The sequence below is a fragment of the Vicugna pacos genome, chromosome 17, assembly GCF_048564905.1.
Source record: "Vicugna pacos chromosome 17, VicPac4, whole genome shotgun sequence".
NCBI classification, from domain to species: domain Eukaryota; kingdom Metazoa; phylum Chordata; class Mammalia; order Artiodactyla; family Camelidae; genus Vicugna; species Vicugna pacos.
In genome coordinates, this window is record NC_133003.1 from 36679350 (window position 1) to 36697084 (window position 17735).

At 39.5% G+C, this 17735-nt stretch overlaps 1 protein-coding gene across 19 annotated transcripts in view; it reads left to right on the forward strand.

Moving 5' to 3' along the window:
* TAFA1 (TAFA chemokine like family member 1) overlaps positions 1-17735 on the forward strand; it is an 821149-nt gene that overhangs the window by 677081 nt on the left and 126333 nt on the right. For 2 of the 19 annotated variants that reach the window (XM_072941667.1, XM_072941668.1), the window contains one exon: positions 4794-5932. The exons of 14 other annotated variants lie outside the window; for them this stretch is intronic. In XM_072941667.1, the coding sequence (XP_072797768.1) occupies positions 4794-4811 (18 nt within the window). In that variant the 3' untranslated portion in view covers positions 4812-5932. Of the gene's footprint in view, positions 1-4793; positions 5933-8002; positions 8103-17735 lie in introns of those variants that run through there. 3 more of the 19 variants (XM_072941665.1, XM_072941663.1, XM_072941664.1) reach the window with 3 other exon arrangements.

Genomic DNA, 17735 nt, shown 5'->3' on the forward strand with positions numbered 1-17735 from the left:
TGACCCGACAGATCCTGGACCGTAAGAGAGTCTGGGAATTCTAATGAGGGTGTGGAGAGGGGTTCCTCAGGGCACGTAAAACAGTAACTACTGATTCACTAGTACAAACGTTTGTCAGCATTTTAACAACCCGTAAGGTGATATGTGTTTGTACGACATGAATGTCAGCCCTGTTATGTGTGTATGTATTTTAAGGTATTGGGCATATTTTAAAAAAGCTCCACCAGTTACAGATCCCAGTAGGTAGTCTTCTAAAGGGGGGAACTCAAATTTAAAAGGGGATCTCTGATTCCAGCCCCTGTATCATGAGTCTTCGCCGCACTGTCTTTTCCAAAAAAAAAAAATCAGTTCTTGCATCTTTGGGGAACAAAAAATATAATATCTTATAAGTCATTTTTCCATATATAAAATAAGTGGAGACTCTGTGTGTGTCAAATTCCGTTGCTGGTATTGACCGGGTTAGCCAGCGAGCAGCTCTACCTCCCTGGTTTGCAGCAGGAGTGATGCCTAAACTGTCCTCACTTGTTAACTTGCACATTATATGCACCGGTTGATCATACTTCATTTCAGTGAGACACCTACAGAAGAGAGTATGCAAAAATGAGCCCAGTTTGTGCCGCTTACCCCCAGGAGTCACCTTAATTAGCTGGTGGAGTATGGATTTCAGGTTTCCCTTTGGTTACATTTTTGCCTGAAGATGACTTTGCCAAATAATTTGAAGGTACCCTCACAAATTAGTTTTAAGCTACTCTGAATTTTGGCCAGTGTGAGTGGAATCCAGTCACGATTGTTATAAATGCATTGCTGACATACTCTCTGCCAAATGTCCAATCCCTATTCTAAATGATAACTGATCACCATTTATGGATGGTAAGCTCCGCTCCAATGGTGCCTCTAGACTTGAAACTCAGTAAATAACAGTAATGTAAGTCAAAATATTTCAGAATTTAAACATGTGAAACTCCCAAGAGTACCAACAAGGAAACTCTTGGGCAGATTGAAAATAAGCACACAAAACACAGAAATTGTTAATGCTACTTTTTGGTGACTTACGTCACTTTGTAAAGTATATTTTGAAACCATCAGACATGTTGTAAATACATCATGGACATTCTCCAGCATCACAGAGGTGGAGGTACGAAATCTGATCATGATATAGAGCCTGGTACACAGTATGTTCAGTATGGCTTGGGTGGGCCGAATGCAGTCCAGACAGTTGAGTGTGCAAGAGAAATAAATTGTCCTTGCAGTCAGTTTAAAAGCAGAGGATGCGCCTGCTCTGATGTGTGCATTCATTTCAGGCATGGAAATAAGAGACTACTCTACAGCCCTATGAGTGGCACACAGGTCAACTAAGAATTCTCGAGTCTGTCTTTAGAGACAGAAAAAGATGACATTAGAAAAAGCTGTATCGTTTTAAACCTTGAGAAAACCCAAACGCTACTACTGACCTACAGTTTCTCCCCACTTCCTTACAAAGAAATTCACAATGAAATAAGCACTTTTAAAAGGCGCCAATTAAGTCCAGATGATACATACAAGAGCTCCATTCTAAACAAACAGCGAACACCAGTCCTTAGATCATATGCCCTGAAAATGGGTTTTATGTGAGTTTTTCAAGTATGCCCTGTGTATTTTGCCCCATCAGAGTATAAATATGCCTACACACTTCAAATGTTGACTCTAGCAATTTAGCTTTTGAAACAATGTAATTCACAGATGTGCTTTAATTATGCATCATATGTTTTCATTGTTCTTTATCTAAGAATCTTCAGGGTTAAGCATTCAAGTTCTTATTAAAGTGAAAGGAAAAATAAAGAAAATCACCTCTTTTGTTCTTATGTATAAGACTGATTGAAAGAGAGTGCTCTCAGGAAAAAATTAAAACAAAAACTCGAAGAAACATACGCAGTTTGCTAATGGCAACTGGGAGTTTCCTTCACACTGTTATTTTTTTTAAGTAGCTCCAGTGTAAAGAAATTTGCAAGAAAGATTCCTGGGACATCATTCTTTCTCCCTGTATAGTTTTTTTCACCCCAAAACCTTCCTATTATATGGGTTACTTCCCAATCAATCATCCTGAGGCAAAATTCTCAGCAGTCTTTGAACTGTGGATAAACAGAAGACGATTCAAAAGGTGGTCTAACTTAAATTTTTATGATGCTAATTTTTTAGGGTGAGGAAGAGTAGGAATTCAGTGTTTCATTTAAATAACCAGACACCCAAGAATGTGGACTAGCTAGGGTAACAGGCCACATTCTGAAGAAAAGCTTGGGGAAAATGGATTTGGGTGAAAATGCAACTCAGAAGGAAGGAGAAAAAATACACAGAATTAAGTGAAATCTTCCCTTTCAGGAGATTTGAAAGAATAGGTGATAGGGAAAGAGGAAGCTTCCTGAATGCCACCCTACAGAGAAAATGGCCATGCTTGAGAGGTTTTCTAAAAATCCAGCCCATGGTACAGTAAAGCTGGTAACAGATACTTTCTGGAGAGAAGTTTGGTACATTTGGGTGAAGTTTCTTGGCTAAATTTTAACCCCATTCTGCTTGATCATTGCTTCTGTTGTTTTATTAAATTGCATTGTTAGTAATCTGTAGCAAGACTAACCAACCCAAATATTAACCAGAGGTTTTTACCTATGGTTTAGATACCCATTGATGTATTTCTTTTCTTTAAACTTCTATATAAAAAACATAAGTTTGAAATTGAGAAGGCTATACACCATATGTCCAGGAATATATCTATAATCTGTGTATTCAGGATCAATGACTTAGTTTAGAAAGATAAAGTACCCCGCAGAGAAAATAAGTTGTTTGACACACTGTAATAATTTATATGTAAAAAGTGAACATTGGTTGTTTGGGGACAGGAAGAGGAAGAGAATAAAACGGAGAGAAATCCAAAATCACTTGGGGAGGAAAATTAGCAGATTAAAACACCAGAACGTAATCTGGTCTAATACCCTGGGAAGTATCAAGCAACTCTGGATTTCCTCCAATGCAATACATTAATGTCTTTCCGACTGGGGAGGAAATCAACAGTGCACAATGTAGAGTCAAGTTTCACCCCCTAAAAGGGCAAGCTACAGATCTCAGGTTACACAGCTAACCACAAGAGCTGTCTTGTCAAATTTGGTGTTTTAAATGACTAGCCCAACACAACTCACCACAATCATTAGTCCACAGCCTTCCTGGGCCCATCCTTCTATATAGTGACTCTGACTTTGCATATCTCCACCCATTCTAAATCACCCTGATGGTTTTTTATACTGCTGAAGGGTAAAGGACCAGCTTGGACATATTACAGCTTCTTTCACTCAAAATTCCACCAGGTCTGAAACGTTCTGAGAGCCTTTATAATCCTGATTGCTAGTCTATTCGTTTTGCAAGAAATGCCTTTAGACAGAGAGAGAGGTTGGGGCTGAAGGGAGGGGCTGTGGGTCTTTAGAGATTGTAGGAAGGAAGAGCAAATTATCTTCTTAAAGAATAAACTATGCTATCCCAGTTGGAGCAAAGCAAGCTCATTCATTTCTTTAACCAATAAATAATATGAAGCCTCTTTTATCTGAAGTTAAGGTCTTGGGCATGAAGTGGTGGACATAGCAGAGCCCCTGGTCTCCCCTGCGCCTAAGGTTGGGTGGGACCGTGCAGGGTTTGGTACAAAATAAAAGAAAGGCAATTCCTGTTTAGTTTTGGAAAATGTCACTTTCTCCTTCCATTCGGTTAAAATGAAGACAATGAGCACAAAATGTGATAAAGACCACTGGAATGTAGGAAACCAAGATTCAGAAGGATCTGTTATTTATATGGAGAGAATAAATAGAAATTTGTGAAGATTTCTCATTCATTCTGCCCCTGGCCCAACCAACTTTCAAATGCAGATTCATATTACTGTTCTTACCTAACCCTGAAAGCTTTAAATGGATTTCACTCCTGGACTCAGAACACTCCTTTTCTAAGGCTATAAAGAATTAAGAGATGATGAAGATAAATGCCTGCTGTCCTAGAACTCCAAAGCAGAATCTTCAACTCCATTAGAATCATCATTCATACTCTAAACCAGTGATTCTCTGTGCATGCATCTTGTTGAATATAAGAATCTTTGGGACCATATTTGAGTGGATTAAATGGCACTAGTAGTTCTAAGAGTGCACCCTTGATTGCACTTTGTCATTGTCTGAGTGGAACAGTTCCTCACCTTACAAAGATCTCCCAGGTTTCTCACCAAATGTGGTCTAACCTTGGCAATGAGTTCACCTTATGTCACCCCTCTGCATCTTACAACAGAGCAGCATGACAAGGCCATGGAGTTTCCTACTCATGAAATTGTCATCAGACAGACACAGGAATGGCAACATAATTTGCAGGGAGAATCCAGTGCAAAATGAAAACACATGGCCTCTTGTTCAAAAATTACTAATAATTTCAAGATGGCAACCACAGGTCATTGAACCAAATGTGGGGCCCATTTCAGCAAAGGGCTGTCTGCAGCTTCATAGGTCATATGCCTGTGACCCCAGTCTCAGTTAGGCATCGCTCCAAGATTCTGTCTCCTTAACTTGTTGCAAAATTAATTTAATGATTTGATAAAAATATGGTGGCCTGTCCATGTGCTTCGACTACTGTTTGAGAACTACTGCTCCAGACTTTAACATTTTTTCACTGCAGTTCACTTGAAAGAAGGAACATCCTAAAATTTCAAGGTGTCTTCATTTTCTGCTAATCTCTATTCTTTGTCCCTTCTTTTTCTTCTTTTCTCCCTGAAATTTCTCTCTTTCTTTCTTTGGTTTCAGATTCATCCAAGAACCTAACGGAAGCATTTGTTATAGTAGTAAAGGAAAACCACCTCTGCGGAAAATACATTTTAAGAATTTAAAACATCTTATACATTAGAAGCCAAATGGATTTCTTACTTGCACTTTGACTGGTTACCAGATAATCACAGTGCTTTCACTGTGTGTCACGAAGTATCCTATAGTGAGAAGACCTGGAGTTTTGGGCCACACCATGGAAAGTGGGTTAAAGAAAAAAAAAGGGGGGGAGTTTCTCAATGCAAATTTTTGGGATTATGAAGAACAATCAACTGTCTTCTAATTTGGATCTATAGTTACTTTGTACCATTTGAAATATATGTATATATATAATATTTTGAAATATTATATATTCTCTTCAAAAAACGAACAGTACCACAGTTTGAGGAGACTGGCGTACCTCTTTGAGTTTTGGACGTTTGGTTTTGTTTTCTTGTCCTTTCTTTTTCTATCGGCAAGGAAAAGTATGTGCCCTTTGGAGAGGTCAACGTGGCACTCAACGCTGGACGGCCGGCTGCAGGTGGACTCCTGGAATCTGAGGCATCATAACGATTCTGAATCAGGAGCTTCCTTCTCTTTCTACCGGATGGCCAAGGAAGCTCAGCATCCTGTTTTATTGCTTTCCACCCTGTGCAGTATTAGCATGCAAGCTTGGCTTTCATAACCACACTTTATATTCAACTGGTATATAATAACCTTTCTAACCTCTTCCAGGAAAATATTTTTAGAACTACTAGCTTTTCCACAGATAAGAAAAGTGAGGATTCCTGAGGGCACTGCTCCACCATGCTGTCAAGACTCTGGCCGAGTTACGGTAGAATGTGGGTCCCTGTATTCAGCTATGTAAATACAACGTGTTAAGGCTTTGCATAGCCGTCCTAGACTGCAGAAATGTCCTCTGATTAAACCCAAAGTCTGACATCATTGAAGTACATAGTGCTGTAGCAACAAGTCTTATCAATGCACCTCTTTCTATATTTGGTTTGTTTTTTTTTTTTCCAAGAGTGTTCAGATCTCTTCTGGTGAGATGGGAAGACCGTTAAAGCACTGAGGTTCCAGAACAATCTATGTGACCAAATGTTGGACAGGCCTATTAAAGTGGTAAATAACTTCTTTCTAAATCTACTTGTCCTCTTTATTTGCCCTTTATTTCTCCTGTATCAGCTCTAGCCAAATTCAGAGAACACCCGCTTAGGGACACGTAGTCCGCCAGAATTTTTTGCATGAGGTCACTGCTGCCATCGTAACCAGTGTTTGCAACTCTAATAATTTGAAAACTAGAAATCCATTCCTACAAGTCCAGTGTCTTCAGCCAGCAAGATGAAATGTCAAATCCTATTATTGGGCTTCCATAGTGGTCACTTGGATGATACATATTGCGCTCACCTCCCAAAAAATACATCCATGTCCATCTTCTCTTTTTGAGAGTTACTCGGCTGATGCTTATGTTTCCTTCTAGTTAAGTTCTAGTTTACCTGGTAGAGGATAATAGCCCCATACACTCCTGTTACTTTCCCTATCATATTGCAGGTTTATCTGTTTTTTCTCCAAAGCCTTTTCTTCAGAATAGACATTATTAGGGGCTGTTACTGGATCGGCAGCACAGTGGGTCCCCCAGTGGGGATTTTTTAAGTTAAACTTCAGGTAAAATCCAGAGGCTCCTTCATCTCTCCCAGAATACCCTTAAGTCTAATTAACTGTATAAACACTCCAACCAAGTATATTTATTCTGCATCTTGAATGCCTGTAAAAGCATCCAAAAGTGGAAATGGAATCCTCCTTGCAAAACCTGAGCCTCCCAGACACTTCCACAAATATTTGCCAGAAGGCAGCGTAGAATTCATACCAGCAAATCAGAGTTCCTTGAATTTCTGGCCCTTACCCATGTACCAAGAAATGTATTAGAAACTGATTTTCATCTGTAAATTTTGGAGTGAAAACTGAAATCCTAAACCCAAAGAATGATCTAGGACAGTACATCCCAAAATGTGGAGGAAAAAAACTATATTCAAATATATCGAGGAAAAGTTTTTCAACAAAATAAAATAGAAATCCTCAAGAGCCTTTAATTTACCAAAAAGACACTGTGTATCTCGAGGAGAGACTAACCCAGAGGGAGCCAAGTAAAAAATTTCCAGAATCCAGGCATGTTGGGTGGTTCCTTGACTAATGAAGAACTCATTGCCTGCCTATTGGGAAGTTACCAGGAATTATTTCTGTCTGAGGATATCTTTACTGCATTGTCATGTCTTCAGTTTTTCAAGAGAACCAGAAATCTGGATTTTTCCATAAAATCTTCTAACATTCTAAACTAAGATTAACTAAAATGAGATTATTTCCTTTGAAAACTCTGCAAGCCTCATTATTGGCCAAAATGTCCTAACCACGTGGCCTTTTCTACAAGATGAGTGCTTTCTGGAATTTCCTTTGAATAGTGTTAGTCCTGACTAAAAATGCAATGGGTAGATAAAGGGATATTCTCTTCCTGTGGTCTCGAGCATACAGACCATTGCCATGATTCACAGTACGTGGGGCTCAGAGCTTTTTCTGTTCTGTGACTACAGCCTGTATGTCAATGAAGGAATTGGTCTAGAGGTCCAGATCTGTTAGTTCATTTCCTGTTGGTCACTTAATGTAATAGCTTCCCTGGAAAGACCTGGAAGAAGAGAGAAGAGGGGAAAAAAAGACCACATCAGAATCAAACAACCATCCAATAAAGCAGGTGCAAATATTTGTCGATGTCACCAAATTCAATTTGGATTTATCCAAGTCCTTTACCCAAATGCGTGAACCCTCAACTTGTGTTTAAATTTAACTTGCACCAGTTTGGGGAATTTTCACTAGCTACCATCTGCCTATGGAATCTGATGGTTTAAAAACTGGTATCACGTATTTCTGGTTAATAAAGAGCTCAGTGTGGTATGACTAATACTGATTTTAAGTTTTTGCATCAAGTACAGTGAATAATATCGTAACATAATTAGAGCAAATGCCAAGGGTTCATCCAGAGCCCAGCTCTTGGTAAAAAGGGAAATAGGACTTATCTCATAAAGCAAAGATTTTCAAGTAAGGTGAAGCTTATTTGTTGATTTGTGTGTGTGTGTGTGTGTGTGTCTGTGTAATTACATTTATCCACTAATGGATTTAGAAAGCACATTGAGAAGTTTTATGATCTTTTTCTTCCATTATAGAATGATGAAGAATGCTTCCACCAACACACAACTCACATCTTTTTCTGATCAAATCCAGTGTAACTTTCCCCAAGCAATACAGTGATTTTATAGTGCAGTATATTATGCCACCTTGCCATTGTCACTGATAAAGTAAGTTACGGAGGGTATAAAAACTGTTTATGTGAGGAGATCCACACATTCCTCACCTCGTGGGATACACACTTCTTCCTAGAAGGTTAAATATTGTGTCATAATATGAGCTTCTCTTTTAATAAAGTTTGACGGTCCCATTTCAAAATCTGTTCCAATTTGCTTGACAAAGATGTGTGTCATGTCTCATTTCACAAGCTGCCTACCTTCTAAATAAAAGATTTAGTGCCTAGCAAAGTCTAGGGCTCAAGCCACTTCCCTCTAGTTTCTAAATATAAGGAAACAAGATAAAAGCCATACTAAGGAATGTGAGAGCTCGGGTCTTGTGCACAGTGATAGAATCTGATTTCCTAGTACTCACGGGCATGATACAGAAGTGATAAAATAGAATCATGTTCATACTTCAAAGTAAATTAAAGAGGAAGCCACTAATTGTGTATATGCCCGCACATACGTACACACACACACACACACACACACACACACACGTTTTAGGGTGAATTGGCCAGGTTTTTTTTTCCTTGTAAAAGTTCTCAGGAGCATCTCAGTGGATGTTGTATTATGCTGACATCTTTGGTCCATAAATGGCTCATATTTATTTATTCTATTTACTTAAGTAGCTTGTTTTCATTTTTTATAAAACGTTAAGCTCTCATTTATTGATTTTGGTCACCAGTTACATTATTTAAAAAATAATAACCAACTACTATATGTGAAACAGATAAACAACAAGGTCCTACTGGATAGCACAGGGAACTATATTCAGTATCTTGTAATAGCCTATGATGAAAAAGAATGTACGTATATGTATAGCTGACTCACTGTGCTGTACACCAGAAACCAACACAACACTGTAAATCAACTGTACTTCAATTTAAAAAACTTTTTAAATAATAACCAACTGGCAAACATGAAAGCCAGGAGCCCAACCATAACCAGCTATATTTATAGATCAGGGGATGTTCATCCAGCCCTAATTCCATCTGTTTAGAGAGGCTGTAGCCAGAGGTAGACTCCCATGCAAACCGTGAGGAAAACCTGAGCCCAGACTTTCCTTAAGACAGTGGTCCTCAACCTTTAGGCTGTGACACGTGGATATGGGGCCATTCTTCATGAAGTGGGTTGGAAGTAGCTCCTTTCTCTAAAGCCTGCAAATACATTTTTAAAGCAATTATTGTTGGGTAGTTCTCAAACAGGGTCTACAAGACATAGATGCCCAGAGAAGCTAGCCAGGTCACACAAGGTAGCTAACCAGGGTCACCCGTAAGGTCTCAGCACACAGTGAGGAGGGTGGAGGAGTGGCACACGGCTGGTTCCAGCAGCCAGCACTTGGCCCCAGCCTTTTGCTGCCAGGCAGCATTAGGGAGCTAATATGGCCCAGATTTTCTGTTTGGGGGATTTTTCTTAAGAAAATCCAGAAATTCAGAGGATTATATAAAATCTCCAAATTTTACATATTTATAACCAATTGAACTTTAATTAAAAGATTGACCAAAGACTTTTTTGTCTAAGAGGCACAAGTTTCCAAATCTGACCTAAAATCACATTATTCTCATGGATTTGCATTCTCATGTGCTTCCTCTGGTGGCAAGGGAAGAAAAATGATGGAAGTAGAGCTAGTTTGCAGTCCACTGCCTGTATCCTGCAACCTTTCCTGCTGTTGCCCCTGAGAACACTATGTGTACAGCAATGGATGCTGGTTATGCTAGACTGGGGGCATGCCAAGTTCCCAAAAAGAGGTCAACCACTTGTACTGAAATAGAGTAAGTGGATTAAACTTCCATTGATTCAGCCTTTAGGATCACCAGCTTAGGGACTGGAAGGAAGCAGTGAAAGGTCAGCAGATCCCACCAGCTGGTGCTGACAGACTTAAACTTCTTGAAGGGGTTCCCAGAAATGGGATTCTGTGCGGGCAACCACACATCATAACAATGTGGGGACATGGTGAACTAGTTAAAGTACCAGTTTGAAATTTTAAAGAGCATAAGCAGAAGATTTTGCAAAGGCAAATAATCAGGAAAGACTATAAGAGTATAATGGAGTCTTCTAAGGATATAGTCCTATAAGGATGTAAGGAGTCAGATTGACTTAAATTGACTTCCAGAAATGTTAAGGTCAACGTAAAAAACTTTTTGTAGCTATGTTCAAAGCAAGTAGGTCACACCTACTGGGTGAAGCCAATAACGTATAGGTGATAGAGAACTCAGGTTTTTCTCAAGCAACTATATTATTTCTGTTTCTTCTATGTCAATAAAAGTTATCTTCTGGCAAAAATGTCTGGAAGGAATATTGTTAAGAGAGAAGTAAACTCAAGGTCGGGGAAGAGACTGGTAAGACAGCGTCTAGCTCTCCTCAATGATTCAGGCACCCTGGGTGCAGGGATGGGGGGAGAAATAAAGCCCTGGTTTGTGCGCGTTAGTATTTCTGAGGTGTAAAGACTCCCACCATGGCTGATTTCAGGCTGCCAACATCACACGGGAAAGAGATGACTGACCCTCGCAAGCCAATGAGAGCCAGCTGCAGCATATCACTGCATGCATAAGGGAAATCACATTTCTAGTACCAAGGGGAGAAAAACCTGTCATATAATTAACCATGCCAGTTCTAGGGAATTGTGAAGTATCTGGGCGAGGCGCCAGAAGTCTGGTATAAGTTAAATACAGTTACAACTGTCAAAAGGAGAAAGTGGATTCTGAAAACTGTAGACCAGTGACCCTGAGGTCAGCCCAGGGCAAAATTCCAGAGTAGATCATTTAAGGAATTTGTGGGGAATATTTAGGGAAACAGTGATCACCAGGAGCCAACTTTGGTTTACTGAGAAAAATACCCTGCGAGACAACTTTTTCATTGCCCTCCCTCTTTTCTTTAACTAGTCTAAGGTTTGTTTGTTTGTTTACCTGAGGGACATGTTATATCTGGACATTTGCAAGGTGTGAGTCTAGGCAAACTATGGCCTTACGTGAATCTGGCACGCTGCCGGTTTCTGTAAGGAGAATTACATTGTAACATAGACACGCATTTACATACTGGCTGTCGCTGCTTTTGCACTACAACAGCAACTGAATGCCTGCAACAGAGATTTTATGCTCAGAAAGTCTGAAATATTTACTGTTTGGTTCTTTATTGTCTACTGCTCCCTGGTATGTTATAGAGAAGGCTGGATGATAGTAAAAAGTTACGTGAGCTGATGGCATGATGAATAGTCATATTTAGATGTTTTGAATTTACAGAATAATTGTTTCCTGGAGAAAGATTTCTAGTAGCAGAATCCTGGGTTCTGTCCCAGCTGTGTCCTGGGCATTTTTTTCTTATCAACCGTGTGAAAGAGAGTGTTGATGTGGTACGTAGACCAGTATTACAGAAGATCCACAGTCAAACTGGTCGTGGACTACCTCGCATGATTAAATCAAGTTCAAGCAAGTAGACAGAGGAAAGCATTTATTTTTGATTATAAACAGTTCAAGGAGGTCGATGTCTAGATTCATGGAAAAAGAATAGCAGGTCAGAAATGAGAAGCTGCACTTTCGTATTTGAAGGTCTACCATTTAGAAGAAGGATTAGTTTCTAAAGAGCAGGTAGAATTTATAACTAAACATATTTCTGTTTAAGAACAACTTACCTGATTGACTTTCTTTAGTAGGTCATGAGCGTCTTGTTATGAGTGGTGTTCAAACCTAGACCAGGAGAATGCTTAGGGGTGCTGTAGAAGGATTCGTGCCGAAGGAATCTTGTGTTTCTCAGCATCTGTGATTATCTGAGCCTAATGTCTTATCAGTAGAGTGAAAACAGAATTAAAGATACTCTGTAATGTCAGATGCTTATGATATAACAAATTCTTAAGTTCTGAAGAGCAGCTCCAACTGCCTGCAACCAGATGGCTTGGTTTAGACAGACAAATGTCCCTGCCCTGCCCCAGAAGCATTGTTCACCAGCAAAGAAATAAAAGGTCCTCCTTCCCAATTTCAGTGGCATCTGTTTCTTCAGAGTAAGTTGGCCACACCTGGAACAAGCCAGCTTCATCACTAACCAGTCAGAGGATTAAGGGGGTGATGATGAAAATGAATTGGAGTCATAGTAATTTTATAATAAATCAACGGCCCTTGTTACGGAGACTGGCCAAAAGACTTCAGGGAAGTTCGGTCAGATAGAGCTACAACTTCTAGCAGGAAGCTGGATAACAGGGAAGCAGACCAAAGCCAAATAGGTCAAAAACGAAACAGCTGAAGGCGGGAATTTGTTTAAAAATGTAACATAGAGCAAGTCACTGAACATTTTAGCCGGGGATGTCTCCACTGTCTTTAAGTGGTTTATCAACTTATAGACATCATCTAATTATATACCAGATTTTAAAGCGCAATGAGATCTGTGAGTAGTGGGTAATTCGATAAGTGAGAATTTGTCTAGACAAAAATCTCTCAACTCTATTTCACATTTCACTTTTAACGCACTACTTATGATCTCAGTGTTATTTCCAGGAATGCCTAAATAAAAGACCATCAGCTATTTCTTTACTTCATTGCAAGTTTTGTTTTCCTTATGTGGAAGAAAATTGTTAAATGCGAACAGTCAGTGCTAACTCAGAGGGGCCATGTCCATTGCTAATTAATTTGTCCTTGTAGTGAATTTATCCAGCGTCTGACAGCAAAATGCAGAACGCTTTCCCAAATACCCTCAGGAGCTGAGCAAGGCCTAAATGCATACAAATGCCGCCAAAGACACGTGTGGCTTATGTCAAAGGGGCATCGCCCTGCGAGATAATCTCTTTATAGTCCTGTCTTGATACAATGATTATCAACCCTGAAAGATCCAATGGCCCCTTCGGACATCACTTTACTCTTCTGAAATGAAATTCACGGATAGTATAACCTCCCTAATCATGTAATTTCAAAAAAAATTAATATGATGCACAAATATAAAACAAATGAAAGAAAATCAATTTGTAACAAAATAACATTTCTTTTACTTTGTAAATTCTCTAGCATATAATATCATAGATGTAATGAAATACCTAAAGGTTTGAGCATTGTAAGTTTAGATTTAAGAGAAGTCAAATTTATCCAGGTACTGTTGATACACTATAGTTTAAAATACAGACTAAATACAAGGTGTATATACATAAAACCAAAAACACATCTGTAAATACAAACAAACAAATAGGCTTATTACTGACTCAAGTTCACAATCCATGTACCTATTGGTAATATAATTTTTCCAAAATGGTGACTCTTAGTAAAAATCAGAGCAAAACAGGACACTCTTGCCCTCATTTACATGACAGTTGCACTTCTGAGTGGTTTTAGCATATGTTAAAAATCAGGCCAGTACAAATGTCCATCAGTTGAACAGATGAAACAAAACGCGGCTTATCATACAATAGACTGTGATTCAACCGCAAGAAGGAAGGAAGTACTGATACATGCTACCACGTGGATGAACTTGGCTATCACTTGCTGAGTGAAAGAAACCAAGCACAAAAGGTCACGCACCGTATGGTTCTATTCATATGAAATGTCCAGAAAAACAGGCAAATCTATAGAGGCAGAAAGTAGGTTACTTTCCAGGGACTAGAGGGAAGTGGGGAACGGGAGAGTGACTGCTGATCGGCCGTGTGGGGTAATGAAGATGGTCTGCAATTAGACAGCAGTGATGGTGGCACCACCTTGTGCATAGACTGCAAACCATGGGTTGATACACTGTTTTAAACGGTGGATTTTATGGATGCTCATTATGCCTCGATTTTTTTTTAACATATCCAAAAATATTACTTTTTTGTATCTGAGTTCAGTTCTAGGCTCAGACCATTATAAACAGGTTTTTCACTTATATTAATCTGCAGTGCAACATTAAGAATTCACCGGGACAGTAATTCTTCCTCGAGCAGAAGTTCTCTCTTGCACTGCACTTCCCCCTGCCTCCCACATAGCAGTGACAGCCCATGACCCCCTGTTAACAAGCAAGAAATCACTGCACCAGTGTCCACGCGGCCCCTGAGGGTAAGGTAACTGCCCTTGTTGAGAGCTATGTTCTTAATAGCATGCAAAAAGAATCAAAGCATGTAAGTACTCTGCACTGTGACTTTCTGGATTTCCAAACTGATAATTAGCCACCACTCACCACCGCTTAGGGACCACTTCAAGGACTATTTAAGCTGCTGTATCAGTTGCTTTCACCAGCCTCTCTCGTTCCGTTCGACTTTGAAGATAGCCATGTAGAATATTCTCTTGCCCAGTGACCCATGGAATATTCACAGGATTCTGTTTGGGTTTTCTTTTTTAAATTAATACTATTAGGATGCGTGGCATTTCTCAGAATTTGCAACATCCCTTAATGGCTCAACGATGGTATGTTTCTCAAGAAGTTGAGTAACAACTTCATAGTTCAAGGGTGCTTTGAAATTGGGTGGTGGAGGAGAAGCACTTCCCAGCTATTTAGGGTGTTTTTCTGTTTCTCAGAGACTTTTTATTCTGACTTGATTCTGCTTTTGAAAAAGCGGGTATGAGAGCCTGAAGGCACGGGAAGGGCTTCAGATGTAAAACTAAGTAGCTGTTTGCAGAGCTGAGGTAGCACCAGAGGCTACTGGTGTCACAAAAGAAAGAAAACAAAAAGAATTTTTTTCAGATTTTTGTTGCATGAATTGGCCCGTTCCAAGCGCTGAAGGCTTAAAATCAGGATCTAAGTCAGTAATTCCCCAACTAAGTTTTGGTACACACAAGGATGTCTCTAATAGTGAGAGTCTAAAATTCTCAAAATACTTCATTTTTATTTGCAATTCTTTTTTAAAATAAAATATGCCTTGAGAGTAACTTAGCAGAGGTGGGCAAGGAAGCACAGACTTTTTCAAAACTAGTATCCCAGCCTGTTGGCCACTGACCGAAATCACTGAAAATGCTTTCTACAGCCTCATGTGAACCATTTCTACATGTTTGATGGGGTTTTGATGAAACAGTTATTCGGCTTAAACATTGACCATAGTCCCAAAGAGAGGAGAAAAGAAGGCATTTTGTTCAAAAATGCCTTCCTCCTCCTAAACACCATAGTAGACTTCTAAATCTCAGTAGGGTTAGAGACATGTCTGAAATTTTTCAATGATAATTCCACTTGGCCTCCTAAAATAAGCACTGGAAACTCTACAACTGGAAATAAAAACTCTTTTTGTCAAGTATTTTAATCCGAACATACAATTCATCATCTCTCTGATGAAGGTGAAATTCATATTTCAAACTGATCACTCAGCATTTCACATTTATTCAAGATGATTTCTGAGAATAAAGATTTGGGTCAGATCAAACCCACTCTTGCAGTAGCTCAGAAAAGGCTAAAAGTCTATTGGGGAGAGTCTTTCCATTTGCAAGAAAATGGTGGTCATTACGTTGGTTTTGTAACTTCTGAGATATTTAATAGATTTCAGTGACATCTGAGTTATGTGAGACACATGGATTTTACAGAGGGGGCTTTGAAGTCCTAAACTGCAAACCTAAATTAAGCATTTGATTAAAAAGTGAGTCTTGAAGTCCTCACTCTACCCTGTGTGCTCTTAGAACTTGCAGCTCTAAGGCCAAAGCCTCGGAACAAGCTTGAAGATTTCCAGTTCCATTTTGTTCCGTGCTGGAGTTCTTTTTGCCTTTCTTATTATAGAAAATTTCAAGCACAAGTAAAACAAGATCAAACGATACAATGAACACTTGTTTACCCACCACCCAGCTTTAGCAAATGCTAGTACATGACCCACCTTGTTTCATCCACATCGCCACCAATCCCCCCCACCCCAGATTATTTCAAAGCAAATCATATTATTTCACCTGTAAATATATCATACTGTATAAGATAAGGTATTTCTTTTTTTCAAAAGTCATCACAATATGATTCTCAAAACTAATAAACAGTCAACAGTGCCATTAATATCATCAAATACCAAGTCAGTGATGTTTGTGTTCTTCTGATTGTTTCATAATTTTTCAGTGGATCTCTTGGGTCAAGATTCACATGAGTTCCATCCATGACAGCTGATTGAAGATATGATTTGCTTCAGACTAATCGGGGTCGGGGAGTTATTATATCCTGTTATTTTTCTCCTGATGGAACCACAGTCTCTGAAGTTCATCAGAAAGCCCGTTGCCTAGGACAGAGGCAGACTGGGAATGCGTTACAGAGTGAGCACTTTATAGGGAACAAATGTTATTTTCACGAGCCCTTTTTGGTTGAGCAGAGGTAGGGAGAAGGTGGAGATAAAAGAAGAAACTTAAAAAAAAATTTTTTTTTTCCGGTCAGACTAGCTTTTCCTGGGAGAGGATTAAGCCCTGTGATGGGTGTCTTCCCGCTGCCAAGCTCTTTGCTCTAACCCAATAAACTGGATCTTTTTCCTGCTGACTGGAGACATCAAATAAGCATAATATCCTACCCACGTTTCAAGTAGATTAGCTGCAGTCCTAGTGTTTAAAATGGTCTGGTGCCCTCCACCCGTTAGCTCTTTCCCTCCATCACAGTTCCTATCGCACAGTATGGTTCGATGAGGTTGGGAGTAAGTGGGAATGTGCTGTCAAGTCGAGCAATGATTTTGTTCTCCTAGCAAAGTAACATTTACATAATAAGATGAAATAAAATGTTTCTCTTAATGGCTCTTTCAAGGAACAATTGACTGAAACAAAAATAACTGTGACAAATTAGTATGAAGGCAAAGGTATTTCAGTAAAAGAATAACAACAGATGCCAGTAACGTCTCTCTGCATTGGTTCCCTATTACTGAAGCTGCCTCCTAATAGATGGGAGAATGATGCTGCTGCCTCCTACCAGGACCTCTGCGTGGCTTAATGGGCCACGTGAGAAAAAGTGGATGCCACAATCTGAAATATCTGAAGGAAAAGCTAAACATGAAATCAACCAGGTGCCAACAGACGTCCAGATACACAGATTTTTTACATAAAATACCTAGATCATCAGTTAGCAAACTTTTTTCTATAAAGGGCCAGAGAGTGATTATTTTAGACTCTGTAGGCAGCTGCTAAATTTGCCATCAGAGCGTGAAAGGAGGCAAAGACAACATGTAAACAAATGGACTGGGCTGTATTCCAATATAATTTATTTACAAAATTATTTACAAAATCAAGCAACAGGCTAGATTTGGTGTGCAAGCTATCTCTGGCAGACCTCTGATACGGATGATGATGGAATGTCTTGCTTTCACATGGGAACTCGGCACTTACTTGCAGGTGTGAGAGGAAAGGTGCAGCTTATGGATTTTTTTTTAAAGTGGCTCAGGTAGGAGGTCACAGCTCAGATTTCTACAGGGTGAAAACTTCCAGCTACGTGAAGAAGTGTAGGGGTGTATAAGAGGTTTGGAAACAGTGAGGACATAGCTGTGTAGAAAGAACCTTCTCTCCCAGTGGAAAGGGACCCTGTTACTCAGCTGAACTTGACTGTGACCAAGTATCTCCATCTCCTCTAGTGGTTCAGTGAAATCTCCCTGTTTTTCAATGGTGGGAAATAATTAAACCTTTTTAAGGCTATGCACAGGCAAGCCAAAACAACTCTCAGGACATCTAGAATCCACATCACACCATAAATTCTCAGTAAATATATGTTGGAAGGACGAGATGGAGAAGGA